Genomic DNA, 20,058 nt, shown 5'->3' on the forward strand with positions numbered 1-20,058 from the left:
GGTGAGCCACAGCTGCCCCCCGCCTCTGCAGGAGACCCTCCAAAACTAGCAGGTAGGTCTGGTTCAGTCTGCTATGGGGCCACTGCTCCTTCCCCTGGGTCCCAATGCACACACTACTTTGTGTGTGCCCTCCAAGAGTGGAATCTCTCTTTCCCCCAGTCCTGCCAAAGTCCTGCAATCAAATCCCACTAGCCTTCAAAGTCTGAGTCTCTAGGAATTCCTCCTCCCATTGCCAGACCCCCAGGTTGGGAAGCCCGATGTTGAGCTCAGAACCTTCACTCCAGTGGGTGGACTTCTGTGGTATAAGTGTTCTCCAGTTTGTGAGTCACCCACCCAGCAGTTATGGGATTTGATTTTATGGGGATTGCGCCCCTCCTACTGTCTCTTTGCGCCTTCTCCTTTGTCTTTGCATGTGGGGTATCTTTTTGGTGAGCTCCAGTGTCTTCCTGTCGATGATTGTTCAGCAGTTAGTTGTGATTCCAGTGTTCTCGAAAGAGGGAGTGAGAACATGTCCTTCTACTCCACCATGTTGAACCAAATCTGACTACGGTTTTAAGCAGAATTATGCACTGAGGCCAAAATTCATCAATTTCCAATTGCTTTTTTATCAACTTTGTTGAGATATAATTTATGAACAAGATCAGTGGCCAATTTTAAAGTAGTTCTTTAAAACTTAAATTTTTTTTTTTTTTTTTTTTTTGGATTTAGTTTCAGGAGGAAGGAAGTTGACTGGTAAATCCAAACATTCTGGGTGGAGAATTTTTGGTGAAATTCCCTATAAATGAACCAGCAGCTGCCTTCAGGGTTTGATAAAGGCCTCAGTGTTTGGAACACTGTGGGGTTCCTTCTCCCCATCTCCAGCTCTTTCTGGCTGGGTCCGGGTGGGTGTGAGAAGTGGTCACTGAAGCGACAGGAGTTGGGTGGAAATGCAAAGTGGGTGTGAAAGCATGAGGTGTACAAGGTGGCAGAGCTGAGCCCAAATCACATCACTGCCTCTCACTTGCTGTGCAAGCTGTAACAAGCTCCTGGGCATCTCTGAGCGTGCCTCAGTCTCCTCATCTGTAGAATGGCATCTGCCAGAAGACTGAGGTTTAAATAGCTAATGAGGGGACTTCCCTCATGGTGCAGTGGTTAAGAATCTGCCTGCCAATGCAGGGGACACGAGTTCGAGCCCTGGTCCAGGAAGATCCCACATGCTGTGGAGAAACTATGCCCGTGGGCCACAACTACTGAGCCTGCACTCTAGAGTCCGTGAGCCACAGCTACTGAAGCCCTCATGCTGCAACTACTGAAGCCCACGTGCCTAGAGCCCATGCTCTGCAGCAAGAGAAGCCACTGAAATGAGAAGCCCACGCACCGCAGTGAAGAGTAGCCCCTACTCACTGCAACTAGAGAAAGCCCGTGCACAGCAACGAAGACCCAATGCAGCCATAAATAAATACATTAAATAAGTAAATAAATAAATAAATAAGCTAATGCACCCAAAGCACCTGCACCGGGGCCTGAACATGGTAGGCACTTAATCAAATCTAATATTGTTCTTACAAGGCTAGAAACTTGCCAACCCTCCACTCCCTGGATCTGCACTCTTCACCATGCTGTGCTCACTGCCCATTTCTAACTACCCGGGTGGCTCCCCCCAGGCTCTACCTGAGAGCTGTCACCCTGTGTTGTGACCCCAAGGCCCCGACCCACTTGTCTCTGAGCCCTACCTGGTTTTTCAAGCTCTGGATCTCTCTCTGTTGGGCATTGTCCTCTTCATGCAGAACCTGAAACTTGGGCGGGATCACCCTCTCCTTCTGCCTGGAGGTGGCTGTTTCCAACAGCTTCTGCCTCAGGTTGGCCACTTGGTTCTGCAGGCTTGCTATCACGGTGTCTTTGTATTTAGATTCAAGTTCAAAATCGGAGAGACGGCTGACTTCTTTTCCCAGCAGCAGAATTATTTCATCCTGGGTGGAGGACAGATGGGAAATTTACTAGGTGTGGGTCTGGATGTAAGGCTGAGCCCATTTAAAGAAAGACAGGAAAAATATGGTATCATTCTTTGGGAAGGTGAGGGCAGGCAGGGAGGAAAAAAGCAGACTTTCAAGGCTATCTCTGTCACTTGGAAAATCTCATAGAGACAAGAATTGGGTTAAAATGATGTACTTGTATATAGACTCCTGTAATGGATGTCTGTACCTCACTTTCCTTTCCCCGAGAATTAGACTTTCATATTAAGAACAACCATCCCACTTGGGAACATTTGTTGCTAGAAAGTTTACTTAGAATGATTTCATTTATAATATACAGCCTAGCACACTGGGGACCTAGGAAAGGTACTTAGGAAAACAACATTCTCTTTGACCACTTTCTGCCTATAATGAGGGTTATTTGTTTTAACTTAAAACATTCTGAACTATTTGTTTTCCCTTTCCTCTCTTCTAATATTTCCTGCCTCTTTTGGCTATTCATGTATGAATTTTTTCCAGGTAACTCAATCTGGAAAGTAAATGAGACAGGAATAGTGATTTATTTGCATGGGCTCATGTAAACTTTCGGCTGGAAAAACAAAATTGCTGGTAGACTGTACCCACAGGTATAATTCACCCTGTCCTCCATCTCTCCAGTGAAAAAGCTCTGCAGCCAAAGAATTGGTTAGGTTTTCCAAAAAAGGAAAAAAAAATTCCCCCAAACTTCTCACCAGACGTTATCAATAAAATGTCAGAAAAACTGAAGAAGAAGAAGAAGAAGAAGAAAAAATTCCCCAGAGGCCTTTTCCAAAGCAGTCATAGGAGGAGGTAAACGGGCAATTTCTGGGCCAGCTCATTCCCAGGAGAGCCGTCCAGTCAGCCTCACGACCTGCTAGCTCCGTGACCGGGGGAAGGACAGGGTCTTGCTCATGAGAAAGCCTGTCTGACATTGCCAGCTGCTGCCAGGGGCCTTCCTTTGGGTCCTTGTGAAAGTTGGTGGCAAAACTTCAAGAGAGAGCATCAGACATATTCCCTACTCCTGGGCAGTTTCCCCTGTTTCACCCTGTTATGATCAACCAGGTGCTTATTCATTTTTCATGCAACAAACATTCATCGGGCAGCAACTAAGTGCCAGGCCCCATGCCAGTGCTGGAATATAAGAAGTTTGCAGAGGGCAGTGGACAGCTGTGGGTTCTGCTTTCCTGCTGAGGGTCCCTTTGCCCTTCTGGAGGGAGCGTTCCTCCTTCCATGGGGTCTGGGTAGGATTGTCAGTCATGTGCCCTGCTCCTTCCTGTCCCACCTCCCCATGTGCATGTGGCCCAAGCTGGTCAATCAGAGATTTCACACATCGATTACAGAGGGAGAGGATCTTGCCTTCTTTTGGATCATAAACTTTAAATATGTAGGCTTGTTTGCCTGAGTTTGTCTTTTCTGACGCACAAAGCCAGCCTTATGTAGAAAGCCAGACTCTGAGGGAAACAGAGGGGAGAGGTTGGTAGTGGGGAGGTGTTCTGATGACATTATTCAAGCTCCTGGATCTAGCCATACCTGAAGCTAGTGGCCCTTTAAATTTTCCAATAAGTTGAGCTAATCGATGCTCCCCCTCAAGCTAATTTGTTTATTGTCACTTGAAGGAGTCCTGGCAAGTCAGGGTATAAACGACTTATAAAGAGAAAGAATTATTTCTATTATAAATAGAAAAAATGATAAATGGCTTATAAACATTTTCTATAAATAGAAAAAATTATAGTGGTTGCACTATATTTCCGAGTTAAAATTGAGGCAGGTTGAAAAATGGCAACAAATACTTTGCAGTTTTGCCATCCAGTCTATTTCCCCACCCTCTAGTCTGGGCTGGCCCCGTGACTTGCTTTAACCAATGGAATGGAGTGGAAGTGATGCTGCATGATCTCCAGGCAAGTTCTTACAGGCTGTGCAGCTTCTGCTCTGGCCCCCTGGGAACCCCGAGACCACCGTGCTGTGATGAAAAACCACATGCACAAAGGGGCGCACCAGTCCAGGCGTCCTGGCTGAGGCCCTAGATGTGGGAAGGAGGCCAATGGAGACCGACCACCAAACTGGCCAAGCCAGCGGCTGACTGAGGCCGCATGAGTGAGGCCAGGGGACGCGAGCAAAGGAACCTTCCAGGTCAACCCATAGATTCTGGGGAATAATGAATTGCTGTTTGAAGCCGCTAAGTTTTGGGATGGCTTGTTACACAGTGATAAATACAGAATCTGAGTGTGGCTTCTCGCCTTTCTGCAACATTTTTCAGAGTCTGGTCCCAGGATGCCTGGTTGGAACCCCCTGCCTCCTGAAGGTTTGGATTTCCATGTCTGACAAGAACCCCAGGTAGGTCTCCTCCTCACAAACTCTGAGAATTGCTGCAGGAGCAGGCCCTGGCCCTGAAGGAAAGCGAGATATTATAGACTGCTTCTTTTAGAGTAACTTTCGAGTCGTGTCTAAGTGGGGAGAAATTGACCTGGGCCCTTCCCAGGATGGCTTGAATCCTCCTGTTCTGCTCGCATCCCTGCTTTAAACCTCTCTGGTTCTTTAACGAGTCTCTTGGCCCAGGCCTCCCTGACTTCAGGGCTCAATTCCTCCTGCTAGGAACGTGTTTTTGCGTCACTGTTCCATCACTGAAGGTTGACCAAGTGATTACTGTGTGGGAGTTAGAAGTACCCGCTGAGAAGCTAACCAGACCTCGCTTTGAATCCTAACACTGCTCCTTGCATTGGGCAGCCGTGAACACATCACTGAACCTCTCTGAGCTTCAGTTTCCTCATCTGCAAAGTGAGGCTGATAAAATCTAGTTTGAAGATGGTGAAGATTAACGAGCTAATAAATGTCAAGTGCACAGGACATGGCCCAGCACACAGTAGGTGCTCAGTACCTTGTAGTTATAGATGTTATTTGGGATAAAATGAGCAGTGGCCAAACCTGGCTGAATGTCTTGGGAGGAAGAGGTGGTTTCTTGGAAGTAGGAAAAAGGGACAGTCCTTGAGACACAGAGAACAAGAGGCAGTGGCAATCTCTCCATGGTCCCTCTTGCTGCTGTAGCTCTGTGCTTCCCCGAGACCCCTCACCTTATCGTACTGGGCCAGGTCCTGGTCCACAAAAATTTCTCTGTAGGGCTCTGCCCCAGGAATTTCCTCGGCCACTGATTGTTCCGACAGTTCCGCCGCGTTGGTCCACACTAACACACAAGATCAACAGAGAATGCAGAGGAGACTGTGAGTTTCCCCAAAGTCTTAAAAAATATTTTCAGATTAACCTTCACATTCATGAGACTTATGCACTGAAAGCATTACAGGAGGACAGGAAAGGGTAAGAGCTGCCTCATTTCTCTTCCCCAGCATTAACTGCACTGATGCACTGTGGTGTGTCTCTTTCCAGACTTTTTTCTATGCTGCATAAGAGCTGATGACCTTGGGCAAGTCATTTGCTCTTTCTAAGCCTTAGTTTCCACATACATAATTTAGGATCACTGATAGTCTCTGCTATAAAGGGCTATCTGGAGATTAAATAGAATAATGATATAGAGCAGGGGTTGGCAAACTATGGCCCTGCGGCCAAATCTGGCCTTCTGCCTATTTTTGTAAATAAAGTTTTATTGCAACACAGCCACAGTGATTGATTTACATATTATTTATGGCTGCTTCCCAGCTACAAAGGCAGAGCTGACTAGTTGCAGCACAGACCATGTGACCCACAAATCCTAAAGTATTTACTATCTGGCTCTTTACAGGAAAAGTTTGCTGACCCCTCAAGTAGAGCATTTAGCACTAAACATTAGCTATATATTTTTTATTGCAGTCATATCTTTTCAAAAAACAAAAATGCATTTACATGTCAGAGATTCTTATCCAGCTTACTTTTCAGCTAACAATATGAAAAACATCTTCCCATGTCAGTATTTGAGGCTGTACTGGGTTCTTTTCAAGGGTAGCATTGTGGTCCATTGTCCAAGTGTGCCAAACGTGTTTAACTAGGATCCACTTGATAGACATTTAAGCTTTCCTAATTTTTTTCTTATTTACCCCAATATTACAAGGCCTGTTTATATGACTTTCGGGGAGTATGGCATTGTGTTTGGGGGCCCCACTCTGTATCACATCAGACATCTCGCAATTCACTCACATCAACACTGAATGGTGTAGAAACCATTTTCTTGGTGTAGAAACGTTTGTAAAGATTTCTATAATTCTACTTGTGAAACCACTTGGGCCCAAGCAGCGTATTTTAAATTTCCAAGTGACTATGGTTTCTGGACAGTCACTGCACATTCTTATCTTCCTGTGAAGTGAGAAGCTGAACAAATTGTTTTCAGTGGTGATGAAACTTTAATGAGTATTAACATTAATGATGAATGAAGCATGCACTATCATGTTTGTGGACATTCATCATTTATTCATTTTGCTTCTGCCTTTTTTATTTATGCATTTTAGAATCAAAGATTCCTGCCCCCCAGCCAGGTCTCAAACCTCTTTGTGGACCCCAGAACCTCTAGTGGACATAGCTGATGGCCTGTGGTGCCCGGAGAATGCACAGCCTTGTGTGTTGAATGAGCAGCCCTGGCCACAGTGTTTCCTGGGGCACGAGGAACACAAGGGCCTGGAACTTCAGCAGCTGCCCATTTTCTCTCCCTCCACCTCCCCAACTAGGTCCATGATTAGAAAACTTTTATTTGAAGCTCACTGCCCCCATCTGACTCTCTTGGATCCTGAGCAGCTAAGTCCTAACTGACTATAGCAGCAGTGCCTGATAGAGAAATAACGTGAGCTACAGAATGCAATTTTCAATTTTCTAGTAGTCGCATTAAAAAGGTAAAAAGGAGAGATGAATTTTTTAATGATCAATTTGATTTAACCCAATACATTAAAAAAACATCATTTCAACACATAATCGACAAAAAATATGGAGATATTTTATATTCTTTTTCTTCGAGGCATGAAGCCTTTGAAATCTGGGGTTTATTTTACACTGATTGTGTATCTCAATTTGGAAACTGAATTTTCAGGAGGAAGACTTGATCTGTTTTCAGATTCCTCAAGAAATCGGCTCCCACTGGAGGAAGGTACTGCCTGGCCTGTGTCCCCAGGGAGGGCCACGGGGTCTGACCCTAAATGGGCCCCTGTCCAGTCTCAGCTTAGAGTTCTGGCATCTGATGCCATCTCTAGGGGTGACTCCGGCTGCCTCTGCAACCCTGTCGTGGCTGTCTTGAGGGACCCTTCCCCGCAAGATGATGGTCGGAGGGGGGACTTCATAAAACTTACAGAACAGGCTGATCGATGGGGTCCCTTTATTAGGGAAGGTGTGTTTACCGAAAGTCTTTGTGGGGCTAGAATTTGCTCTGAGACTCGCTTTCCTTACACCCAGGCAGGGAGGTGCTGGAGCAGTTACCCCTCACCTGCCCCAAACTTTTTTACCGGCTACTGTTATTTATCAGAAAGAACCTAAGGGCCATGTATGACCAAACCGGCTTAACTCTAGCTGCCGGATCCTTCGGAGGTCCCAGTGGGGAGAAGCCCCAGGGAGGGTCGGGAGGGCTGGGGCGGTGGCAAGGCGGATATGGGGACGCAGGCACTTTAAGAATTTTCGGGCATGAGCTGTTGGCCAAAGGGCAGGGGAGTTACTTTAATATTTTAACAACCCCCAGCTGTCCTGGTGCGCTCCAATAATCACCAGTCTGCAGCAGGGGCAGTATGTGTGCACCTTAACTGTGTCTTTCAGACATTGTAAGTTGTAAATAAAAGTTAAATAACAATCATGGTTAGGTAATAACTTAATTTTTAAATTTTAATATTTAAAATTAAATATTAAAATTATTAAAATATTAAAATTTAAATATTAAAATATTAAATATTTTAATATTTACTGAATGTTCGCTATGCACCTGGCGCTGTGCTCAGCACTTACATGCAGGATACGATTTCATCTTCATAACAACCCAGTGAGATAGGCATTATTATTCCCATCTCCATTTTATACGTGAGAGGTATGAGGCACAGAGACGTCAAGTCATCTGCTCAAGGACACACAGCTGGTAAGTGGTAGAGTCAAGGGATGAACCTAAGTTTGTTGGATTCAGAGCCTATGCTTTTAACCACTATGCAGTCAATGTATTGAAGTGGGAAGATGTTTATGATATATTATTGAATTTTAAAAATCAGGTAGGGAATTCCTTGGCAGTCCAGTGGTTAGGATTCTGTGCTTCCACTGCAGGGGGCACAGGTTCCATCCCTGGCTGGGGAACAAAGATCCTGCAAGCTGAGCGGCACGGCCAAAAAAAGAAAAAAAAAGAAGGTTACCTATGTTAGGTTCATATGATCCCATTATTGGGAAAAAAATATATATATATATGAATCAAGATGCTATTTTTTTTTTTTTTTCTTTTTGCGGTATGCGGGCCTCTCACTGTTGTGGCCTCTCCCGTTGCGGAGCACAGGCTCCGGACGCGCAGGCTCAGCGGCCATGGCTCACGGGCCCAGCCGCTCCGCGGCATATGGGATCCTCCCAGACCGGGGCACGAACCCGTATCCCCTGCATCGGCAGGCGGACTCTCAACCACTGCGCCACCAGGGAGGCCCCAAGATGCTATTTTAATAAGTCACTCCACATATTTTCTTTTCTCATTAATTCTTCCCCACCTCCCATGAGCTCTTGCCATTAAGATTTGGCCTTGGAGCTGACGTTTTATTGCCTTGTGGTACAGGAAGGATGAGTATTAACTAGAACAGGGTGAGTTTTCCCCCAGGCAAAATGACGTTCTGACTTTTGACAATGTCTGGAGACATTTTTGAGAACCACAGTTAGGGGGGGTGGTGGTGGTGTTGCTACTGGTATCTCTGGTGGGTAGGAGTCAGGGATGCTGCTAAACATTCTACAGTGGACAGGACAGATCCTTCAACAAGGAGTTATGCGACCCACCTGTCACTGTGCCAAGATTGAGAAACCCTGACCTGATCTGCAGTAAATAAATCCTTGGCTTTGGGTTTTCAAATAGAATTTTTCAAGTCTAAAGCAAGGTGACAGTCTAACAGTAAACCAATTTAATTGGAAGAGCCCAGCTTTGCTAAGAGAGGAAAGAGCTTTCTCGGAACCCTTAAAAAGAGGTGTTTTCTGTCAAGAGACAGCATGGAGGACTGGAGCACAGAGTTTTCTCTGAAGCGTGGAGTAGAGAGGCCCAGACAGAAAGGAACTCCCCATGACAAGGGAAGATGAAAGTCCTTTTCTGAGGATGGGGAGAGAGTCAGGGGAATGAGGGCAAACGTTTGGAAACATGAGACCTGGCTGAGAGGCTGAGGAGATAGAGCCCAGGTAGATGTGAGGGACTCTAAGCCATACGACTCTTCCTTCATTTCTCCAGGGGGAATCCAAGTCCTTTAGAGAAGCCCCAAATTCAACATGGCACTGGAGAAACCGGTGATTACAGTGGAAAAATTTAAATGGCGGAGTGAAAAAAAGAAAAGAAACAGCCCATGTGCCATGTGTCCAAAGGACGCATTAAAAAAAAAAACCCAAAAACCCTGTATATATGTTCATAAGACAGAACATGATGCATACAACAAAATGAATGAATCTCAGAAATACTATGCTGAGTGAAAAAAGCCTTCCACAAAGGAACATGTACTACATGGTTCTGTGTACTTGAGATTCTAGAACAGGAATATCTAATCCATGGCGGGAAAAGAATTCAGAAGAGTGGGTGCCTCTGGGGCCTGGGGCTGGGAATTGACTGGGGAGGGACATGAGGGAACTTTCTGGGGTGATGGTAATGTTCTATATCTTGATAGGAATTCGGGTTACATAGTTGTGCACGACTGGCAAAACTCAGTGAGCACATTCAAGATCTACACCTTTCAGTGTGTGGTAGGCAGTCTCCAAGATGGCCCCACTGATTCTTGTCTCTTGGTATTCAGACCCCTGCATCATCCTCTGCAATACTGGATGGACTTTATGTTAGTTAGCTTGGGCTGCCATAACAAAACACCACAGGAGGTCTTAACAAAAGAAATTCATTTTCTCACAGTTCTGGAGGCTGGAAGTCCAAGATGAAGGTGTGGGCAGGGTTAGGCCTCTCTCCTTGGCTTGCAGACGGCCACCTTCCTGCTGTGTCCTCACATGCCCTTTTCTCTGTGCACGTGCATCCCTGGCGTCTCTCTCTCTCTTCTTACAAGGACACCAGCCCTTGGATTAGGGCCCACCCAATCATCTCATTTGAACTTACTCATCTATTTCAATACACTATCTCCAAATATGGTCACATTCTGCGATATTGGGATTGAGGCCTCAGCATATGCATTTTGGGGGAATGCAATTCAGTCCGTAACAAAGCTTCTCTATGGAACCAAGGATATTGCAGAAATGACACAGTTTGATTCCTGAGGTTAGATCATAAAAGGCATTGCAGCTTCTTCCTCACTCTCTAGGACCACTTGTCTGGAGGAGCTGGCAGCTTGAGGATACTCAAGCAACGTATGGAGAGGTGCACTTAGTGAAGAACTGAGGCCTCTTACCAAAAGCCATGTGAGTGAACCATTCTAGAGGTGGGTCCTCCAGCCCCAGACAAGCCTCCAGAGGACCACAGCCCCAGCCAACACCATTACTGCAACTTCATGAAAAATCCTGAGCAAGAATCCCCCAGCTAAGCCATTCCCAACTTCCTGACGCAGAGAAACTATGAGATAATAAATGTTTACTGTTGTTTTAGGCCATTACATCCTGCAGTAATTTGTTATGCAACAATAAGTAGCAAATACAGGTTTGGGCACCAGGAGTGGTGGAAAATTTAACAAAAACCCTACAATGTGGAGTGGTTTGGGATGGAACAGTGGCCAGAAGCTGGAGGACTTTGGCCAAGAGTCTTTGAGAAAGCCTGAATAGTCTTAGTAGAAGCCCGATGGCCTTTGAGGAGGCCGTGAGGGAAGGGTTCCAGGAAAGTGAGGAAAATGTTACTGGGGTTAAGGGATCCTTGTCAGGTGGTGGCAGAAGGGTTCCTAACACGTTGCCTGTGGTCATGAGGAAGGTAGAAAATGTTTGTGATGAGGCTGAATGGTCTAGCTAGAGAGAGTCCCAGACAGAGTCTTGGAAGGTGCTGCCTGGTTACTTCTTGCTACTTATAGTGAAATGTGAGGGGGAGAGACAGTTAAAGGAAGGGCTGTTAAACCAGGGCAGTGCTCTGGGCTTGAAAATTCCCTGCCTCTCCCGGTGGCAAATGAAATGTAAGAAACAGGTTCTGGGCAAAGATCAAATCAAGGGCACTCTCAAGAAAACACAGTCCAGAGAAGAAGCTGAGGGTGTGGTTGTAAAATCCTTTGTTAAGAATACAGATCCAGGGCAGTGTCCAGGAGAACCCTTCGGTCAAAGAACTGGGCTTCTAAGAAGCTTCTGTCCTTTGTCAGTCTTTGCAGAAGTCCATGGTGGAAGGGCTTGGGTCCAAAAAAGTCTGTGGGCGTGGTTTTTGCCTGATAGGATGAACCCCAATAAGAAGCACTGCCAACTCAGACTGACAGAGACCCACAAAAGTCAAAGAAGCGTCTGGACAACCAAGCTTCTACAGGCAGGAAGCAGGCTATAAAACTATGCAGCCACATCCATGGGACACCTTTCATAGGAAAGGGAGGACGACTCAGAAGGCGGAACTCAGGGACCAGGGGGCAGAGCCCAGAGCCCTGGAAAGTCATTTCTGGACAAGAGTTGGACTGAAGCCCAATCAAGGAACTGCCGATATTTTCCCAGCTGGACTTCAGAACTGCTTTGGGCCAGGGACTCCTGTGTGTTTCCTGTTTTTCTTCTTTTGGAACAAGAGGAGTGTATGTAGCAGTTATGCTATGTCTGTCCCACCAATATATGCTGGGTGTGTGAGGGACAGACCCTTTGTTCAGAGGTCTTCAGATTTCTGGAAGTAGTACTTGATGAGCTGAACGTAAGGTACTACACCCATGAGCCCCATCTGTACCTGGACTTGATTTAGACGAGATTCTGGAATTTGAGCCGATGCTGTTACTGGGGTGAGATTTTGGGGGGCCTCGGGAGAGAGGAGGAGGAGTGTGAATCATTGAGGACCCGAGGGCAGGCTGTGGTAGCCGGCCTCCAAGATGACTGCTGATAATCCCCACCTCCTGGTCTTCAGGCCCATGTGTAGTCTTCTCCCACACTGGAGGGTGATGCCCTGTGTAACCATCAGGATATTGCAACAATGACAGAGCATGACTTCTGAGGCTTAGTCACAAGAGATGTTGCCACTTCCATCTTGTCCTTCAGGATCACTTGCTCAGGAGGAGCAGCTGCCGTGTCATGGGAATGCTCGAGCCACTCTCTGGGGAGGCCCATGTGGTGAGGAACCGGGGCCTCCTGCTGACAGCCATGTGAGCACGCCATCTTGGAAGTGGATCCTGCGGCCCAGGTCAAGCCTTCAGATGACTGCAGCCTTACGAGGGACCCTGAGCCACAGCCGTCCTGCTAAGCTGCTGCCAAATTCCTGACCCACAGAAACCGTATAGATGATAACACGTTTGATTTTTGCTTTAGGCTGCTACGTTTGGGGAGAATTTGTTATGCAATCATGATAACTAATACACATTGTGTGTTCATTTTACATGAAGGAGACAAAAATGTTGAATTCTAGTTAATGGTATATGTGCTAAAGCATTTAGGGGGAGGACTACAGATGTGTGCTATTTATTTTGAAATGCATCCAAAAAATAAGATGGATTAATGCAGGACAAGAAGGATGGGTAGACAGAAATGTAATAAAGAGTACAGCAAAGTGTTAGTGGTAGAATTAGGAAGAGAGCTGTCTCTGTAAAATTCTTTTTGCTTTGCTGTGTGTTTGAAAGTTTTCACATTAAAATGCTGGGGGGAAATGGCTGAGTAATTTCTTAACTTGGGTCGTAGGTACATGAGCATTCCTTAGATGATGATGATGATTATGTAAACTGCAGAGATACCTTTCATTTGCCCCTTAGTCTGTATATTTCAGAATAATAACTATTATTTGAATGGCTGAGGGAAGTGACTAGGTGAGTGGTCCTGAGTGAGACCAGGGAAGGGTGTGGAGGCATCGAGAGACCTGGGGACTCAGAGGGGTCTGGGGCTGGGACACAGAAAACAGAGAATGGGACCTTCACACCAGTGGCCACAGAAGAAACCTGGGAATCATGCCAGGGACTAAGTCGACCCAGCTACTCTGCCAGTAAGGCTGGCAAGGCCGAGAGGATGGTGACAGACAGGAAGTCTCCTGCCCAAATGCCATGAGGCCTTCTCGGGGGGAGGGGGGAGAAGGAAACCCTGATGGCTGTGTGTCCCCAAAGTGACCAGGCTGTGAGTGACAGTCACTGAGATAACCAGCCTTAAATGTGACTGAAAAGCATTAGATTAGATTAGATTGAATACATAACCTCCGGAGAAGTAATTTTCTCCATAAGCCTCAGTCTTCTCTTACCTGTAAAATGGTAATAAAATATTTAAAAACCTCTTAAGGCAAGAGGGATTTCAGTTACCAATATGTCTGTACATCTGAGTCGAAGTATATAAATTTAGATTCTGATACACATTCATATATATTCATGTATACGTACAAACACACACACACACACACACACACTCACCACAGAGGTACCGATGTGTGCAGATGGGCAGACCACAGTCTTGGAGGAGTTTGTACCAAAAAGTCAACAGGGAGAATTCTGGTGATAAGGGTGACAGCTTATCTTTTACTGTTTTCTAACTTTCTGCTTATCCCAATTTTTTCACATTTGATTATGTTCTACTTCAGAACCAGAGAACATAAGCAAAAGCCAGAGAAAGACAAATATCATACCATATTGCTTATATGTGGAATCTAAAAAAAGGTACAAATGAACTTATCTACAAAACAGAGATAGAGTTACAGATGTAGAAAATAAACTTACCGTTACCGGGAATAAGAGGGGGGAGGGATAAATTGGAAGAGAGGGATTGACATACACAATACTATAAATAAAGGAGATAACTAAGGATGACCTACTGGATAGCACAGGGAACTCTCCTCAATACTCTGTAATGGTCTATATGGGAAAAGAATCTAAAAAAGAGTGGATACATGTATATGTTGAACAGATTCGGTGTGCTGCATACCTGAAACTAACACAACACTGTAAATCAACTGCACCTCAATAAAAATTTTTAAAAAAAGGGGAAAGCAGAAACTGAGACCCATCCTCCTAGCAAAAGCCCCTCCCCTAAGCCACCAAGGAAGCGCCCATGAGTACCTTGCCTGATGATGGGAACGCTGTGGGCGGCTCTGTCCACCTCGAAGGAGAACATCTTCTTCCTGGCACTCATGGGCCGCCTGTGGGAGGCTGGTGGGACCATGGGGGGCTCGGGGGACCCCTGCGACCAGCTCCTCTGCACTGGCGCTGGCCAGATGCCCGGGTAGAAGGGGGTCTGTGGTGGTGAGGGTGACTGGTTCAGTTGCTGGGTGGCCCAAGGTGGCTGTGGCCTTGGCCAAGGTGCTGGGCCCCTCACCCATGGGAAGGAGACCTGCAGGGGCAGACAAGAGGGTCAGGGGAGGTTACGAGCAGCTGGGGTGGTCTTCACCTTTCTGTCCCGGCGACATAATTGCTGCCCTAGATTTCGGCGTATAAGTCACTTCTCCCAAGAATCCCTCCCACACTCTCCCCAAATTTGGGATGGCAGTCCCCACCATAGGTCACCTTGCACACTATCGCACCACCATTTATTGGGTGCAGCCTTCGTGCCAGGCACCCAGTCAAGAGATTCACATGCATTACCTCATTTGATACCCCTGATGCTCTGTGATGAGCCCGAGGCTGAGCAAGACCTAGTGACTTTCCCAGGACCACAGATTTGGCAGTGAGCGTCTGAGCTGGTACAACGCCACCTCTGAGCTCTGAGAGGCTGACAGCTTTTTGTCTACCTTGCTCAGCACCGTATCCTCAGCTCCTAGAATAAACCCTTGGCACATACACAGTAGGTCCTTAAATACTGGTTGAAAGAATGAATGAACACATCTCCGAGATTCAAGCCCAGCTCTCCAGGACACACACATCCACACTGTGTGTCTCCCTGGCACTCCCATTCCACCTGTTCCCCGAAGCCGAGAGCTCTGGGGTGGAAGGCACCCCAACTGGCTCGAAACCCAGCTGGCTCATTAGCCTGTGATCCTCAACATCTGCCACATCTGATTCTTGGCAGACGCTCCATAAATATCTATCGAGGGAACCTTTTTTCATCTGACCCGGCGGAAGATGTCTGTAGCTACTTTCATTAGAGAGCACATCAAAATCCATCTACACCGGGAGAAGTAAATGCTGAGAGGTGCTGACACCTGGCTTTGTCTTGGTTAATGCTGTTGTGGCCATCCCTCCCCGAGCCTAGTGGTTAAACCGTGACATCGTGAATGCTACCATTTATTGTAATTACTCACCGATTTCTCGCGATAGCCCTGAAGGGGAGAAGCTCTCCTTATTCCTAGCTTACAAATGAGGCTTGGAGAGGTTAAGGACTTCACCAAGCTCAGGTGGTGGTGGAGAGCGTGGTGGGACTGGGGTTCTGGAAAGCTCTTTCCCTCTCTGTCTCTCTCTCCCTTCTCTGCCCCGCCCCCAGTCTCTTGGCAGAAAAAAACACACTTTTCAAGGAAGAAGCTAAGTTCAAAGGTTTGGCGCCTGTGGCGGTCACGTTTCTCTTTCTGCAGACTGCAGACATGTAATGAGAAACAGGACAGAATGCTTCCAAAATAGGAGCACTGGCAGACAGAACTTCCTATAGCTCCAGCTGGATTGTATTCAAGAGGAAGGTTCTCCACTCACTCAGGTTCCCAAACCAGTCTTTTAGCTACAGTCTTTCCCAGCCAAGTCAAGAATCCGGTGAATTCCCCTGAAGACTTTTTTGGAGTCAGGGAGAACACTGTTCGGGAAAATCAAACTCCAATTGCCTGGTGACACCTGGCCCAGCATTTATGATGACACTGGCCCCGTTGAAACCTGTTTCAGGAACGGACTTGGCAGTGTTCCAGAACTCTGTTACCTTATGTGAAGATTCGAATTTCTCTCCACTGTGGGCACCTCGGTCTCCACCTAAGCTTTCTTCCTTTCTCTCCTTTCAGAAGCTGAGGTGTCCTGCTCCTGCCTTGCACTCACTTCTCCATCCATCCGATCCCTTCCCGTCCTCTCCTCTGGGGCTGTCTTGCCTCAATCATTCCTACAACCTTTCCTCATCGATTTAATAAAGATTTATCGAATGAAAGGGCTGAAGGTGGGAAGGGGGAAATTTGAATATGTTTTACCCCCGCCTGATAGAAAACAAATCGAGAGACCACGGGTAGTGTGGAGGAATTCCCTTTTGTGCTGGGATGCTCAGGTAGATGTGCCTCACTGCCCACTAACTGCCAGGGTGCTAAAGGGAGTGGTCATATCTCATGCCTCAAGTGATCCACTGCCGTAGTGGACAGGCCGCAACCCACCTGGCTCTTCTGGAAATTCCAGGAATCTCCCTCCCAATCTGTCCGCCTATTGCTGTGGGTGGGGCTAAGCCATCAACCAATCACACTCCCTGGACATACTGATTGGTTCAGTGGTGGGGCAAGTGATCCAATCAGAGCCAAGGAGAACCAAGAAGACTTGGCTGGACACCAGGATCTGGAGTGACCTGGTGGGACTTCAGAATGCAGCCAGCATGAGGGAGTGGAGCCCAGACATGGAGAGAGGGAAGCTGTTTATTTATTTTTCAGATTGTGGTAAATAACCTGCAACATAAAATTTATCATCTTAGCCATTTTAAAGTAAATAGTTCAGTGGTGTTAAGTATTTTCACATTTCTGTGAGATGGATCTCTAGAACTTTTTTGTTTTGCAAAACGTAAACTCTATTAACCATTAGACAACAACTCCCCCTTCCCTCCGCAACCCAGCCCGTGGTGACCAACATTCTGTCTCTATGAATTGGACTACTCTAAGTACCAAGAACCTCAAATAAGTGAAATCACATGGTACTTGTCTTTTTGTGACTGGCGTATTTCACTTAGCATAATGTCCTCAAGGTTCATCCATGTCAGAATTTCCTTCATTTTTAAGGCTAAACAATATTCCATCATACAGTTTAGAGTGTATTTTGTTTATCCATTAAGCGTCACGGACATTTGGATGGTTTCTACCTCTTGGCTATTGTAACTATGCTGCTGTGAACATGGTGGGGAAAATAAGGAAGCTGGTTTTGAGCCTTGGCTCGGGTGCTACCCTGAAGTGCTCCATCCCTGAGGCCGGCTAGAGCTGGTTTCTGTCGCTTGCAGCACACAGAGCCCGAACGATAGGGCCCCTATGGGGAAGGAGCCAAAGATGTGTAAATGCAGCAGACTCCAAGCTCTTCGGGTTTAAAAATTAAAAAATAAAGTGTTTTTTTTTTCTCTGAAGCGTGTTGGTTGAGGGTAGCTTTAGTTGGATGGTTAAAGTGGGTTTTCTCTAGTTTACCGGCTTGCTCTATCACAGGGACGGTCAAGGTTTTCTCAGAAATTGCTGATGGTAACTACAATGAAACAGGCAGGGAGAAAAGCAAACATAAGAAAAAGACTCACATTAAAAGCTAGCTCTGGGCTGTACAGGAAGCATGGGGTCAATGTCAGTTATCAACAAGTCTGTTTTTATTATTTTTTTAGTTTAGATTTAATTTTATTTATTTTTGGCGGTGTTGGGTTTTCGTTGCTACGTGCAGGCTTTCTTTAGTTGCGGCGAGCAGGGGCTACTCCTCGTTGTGGTGCATGGGCTTCTCCTTGCGATGGCTTCTCTTGTTTCGGAGTGTGGGCTCTAGGCACATGGGCTGCAGTAGCTGGGGCACATGGGCTCAGTAGTTGTGGCTCGTGGGCTCTAGAGCGCAGGCTCAGTAGTTGTGGTGCACGGGCTGTTACTCTGCAACATGTGGGATCTTCCCGGACCAGGGCTCGAACCTGTGTCCCCTGCATTGGCAGGTGGGTTCTTATCCACTGTGTCACCGGGGAAGTCCCCAAGTCTGTTTTTAGAAACTTTAGTTTAAAAATACACGCTAATGCCTCTTCTCTTTCTTTGTGTCTGTTCTCTGACCATATGGTATGTTGCCATGGTTGTTTTTTTTGTTTTGTTTTTGAGATAGCATATGTGATACTCCTGATTTCTTTACCATACTACCTTTAAAATAGCAGGTTGTCAACCACCTGGATTAGCCACGACCACATCCACGGGTGAATTTATATTAGCTTTAAAAAACACGGGTCAATGATTTACTCAAGAAGTCACTATCCATTTTCTTTCAAATTATCTACTTGTTCTTTGTGTTATTTCTCCAATATCTGCTTCTAACCCTGAAAAGAGTGTAAGTTGAACGGGAGACCCTAAAAAAAATTCGAAGTAGTTTGCACATCGAGTGCCTACAGTACACATGAATTCTGCCAGGAAGCCCTGGAGCCTGCAGAGAAGGTGGAAACTTAGACCTTGCCCTTGGAGAGCTTGTTATGCGCTCTGCCATTTGTAAGTAATTGTGGACAATACAACGGCTATGAGCCACTGTGTAGAGAAGCCTCAGATGTGCCACAGACTGTGCTGGGCACTTAATGCATGTCATCTCATCTGATCTCCAGAATAATCTTGCAGGAGGCATTTTACCCCTCATTGTGTGGATTAAGAAACTGAAGCTCAGAGAGGTTAAATGACTTGCCCAAGGTCTCACACCCAGGAAGTGGTGACACTATTGGACTCCAATACCTGTGCTCTTAGTACTTCTAGGTTACTCGAAGTCATGATTTATTACCTGCTTTCCATACTCACAAACGGATCTTAGACGATTGGTTAGTGAATGATAGGATATTTTCCGAGTTAAAAAAAGGAAATGAACATTAGATGGTGTGAAAAACCACAAGACATCACATGGGCTACTTAGAAATGGGATTTTCTAGGAACACTGACAACTGTCTTATGGAAGTGTTATTCATCTGGTACATGCCACGCCCTGGAAGCAGCTCAGAGGACCCCAGCCTCAATCTGGGAAGACCTGTGGTATGTTTACTGCTGTACCAGAGGAGTCCTGGGGTCAGCTGGTACCCGCCCACGAGAACCGATTGTTAAATGTCCAGGAATTTTGCCAACTGGTTGATAAACATAGCCATTAATAAGAATTAACTTACATAAATTTACAATTAAATTATATCAGAAACAAAGGTGATACAAACTTAAAACTCACCCCTTCCTAATTATTTTACTCTATTTTATTATTACCTATGCTCTTGAGGTTATTTCACTCTACTATATGTGTCTGTTGGAAATGCTACACAGTGATGTGTTACCACACCTCTCTTTCCATCTCTGTATTCAGGGATGTGTCATTGGGAGCTTGAAATTGACCGTGGAGGGCGTATTACACCATAGAAATCAGGAAATGCTATAAATCAGGGCTTGATTTTTAAAAATTTTATAAATAGGTTTAATAATGGTGGTTCATGTAGAGTTTGATTTTGTTTCTTTGTTTGTTTTGTTGATTGCCTAGACTTAAGACGGTAATGGAGAAAATGTTAACAATGCAGATTATACAAAAGCATGTTGTGTCTTAGCCATTATGTTATGAATAGAAAAAAAAATTGAGGAAACGTTCTTCGAGTATTTGAAAATTATTATCTGATGCAGCAACAAAGTCACTCATGTCACTGATGAACATGTGAAGTTCTAACGTCTTTCTTTTTTCACTTGTATTATTCATAAATCCAAAATATCCAAAAATACCCACGAGTGCTCAGGTTGGGAACTCTCTCATTTGTCAACTGCAATGAGAAATTGGCTATGGATACAAGAGTTCGGCTAAAGTCAATGAAAGCATTCTGTGAGACTCAGCTGGCTATATAGAATTTACAAGAAAGAGTACTGCATTTCTTGTTACATGGAAAGACTGTGCTACACATTCTTTATATCAGTAAACCTTATGCTATGCATCCATGTACTTTACTTTTCCCAGAGAGCTGGTCATTAAATATTTACCAGCCAATCGCTGGCTGTGCTGGCACCCAGCAGAGTGCCTACTACTCATGGTAGGTGTTCGCTGACTGAGCTGAACAGTTGGCAAATATAGTGTAAATAAAAAGCACTTTG

The 20,058-nt window shown here is 45.7% G+C and overlaps 1 protein-coding gene across 1 annotated transcript in view; it reads right to left on the reverse strand.

Moving 5' to 3' along the window:
* The window catches only part of LOC309808919 (forkhead-associated domain-containing protein 1-like), a gene marked incomplete at its 5' end in the record, with an annotated part of 100,500 nt that overhangs the window by 50,885 nt on the left and 29,557 nt on the right, over positions 1-20,058 (reverse strand). Inside the window, 3 exons of the mRNA XM_082629486.1 lie at positions 1,713-1,949; positions 5,039-5,148; positions 14,207-14,477. Of these exons, the coding sequence (XP_082485612.1) occupies positions 1,713-1,949; positions 5,039-5,148; positions 14,207-14,477 (618 nt within the window). The remainder of the gene's footprint in view (positions 1-1,712; positions 1,950-5,038; positions 5,149-14,206; positions 14,478-20,058) is intronic.

Source organism: Mesoplodon mirus, assembly GCF_964341445.2.
Source record: "Mesoplodon mirus genome assembly, chromosome: 7".
Classification (NCBI taxonomy): domain Eukaryota; kingdom Metazoa; phylum Chordata; class Mammalia; order Artiodactyla; family Ziphiidae; genus Mesoplodon; species Mesoplodon mirus.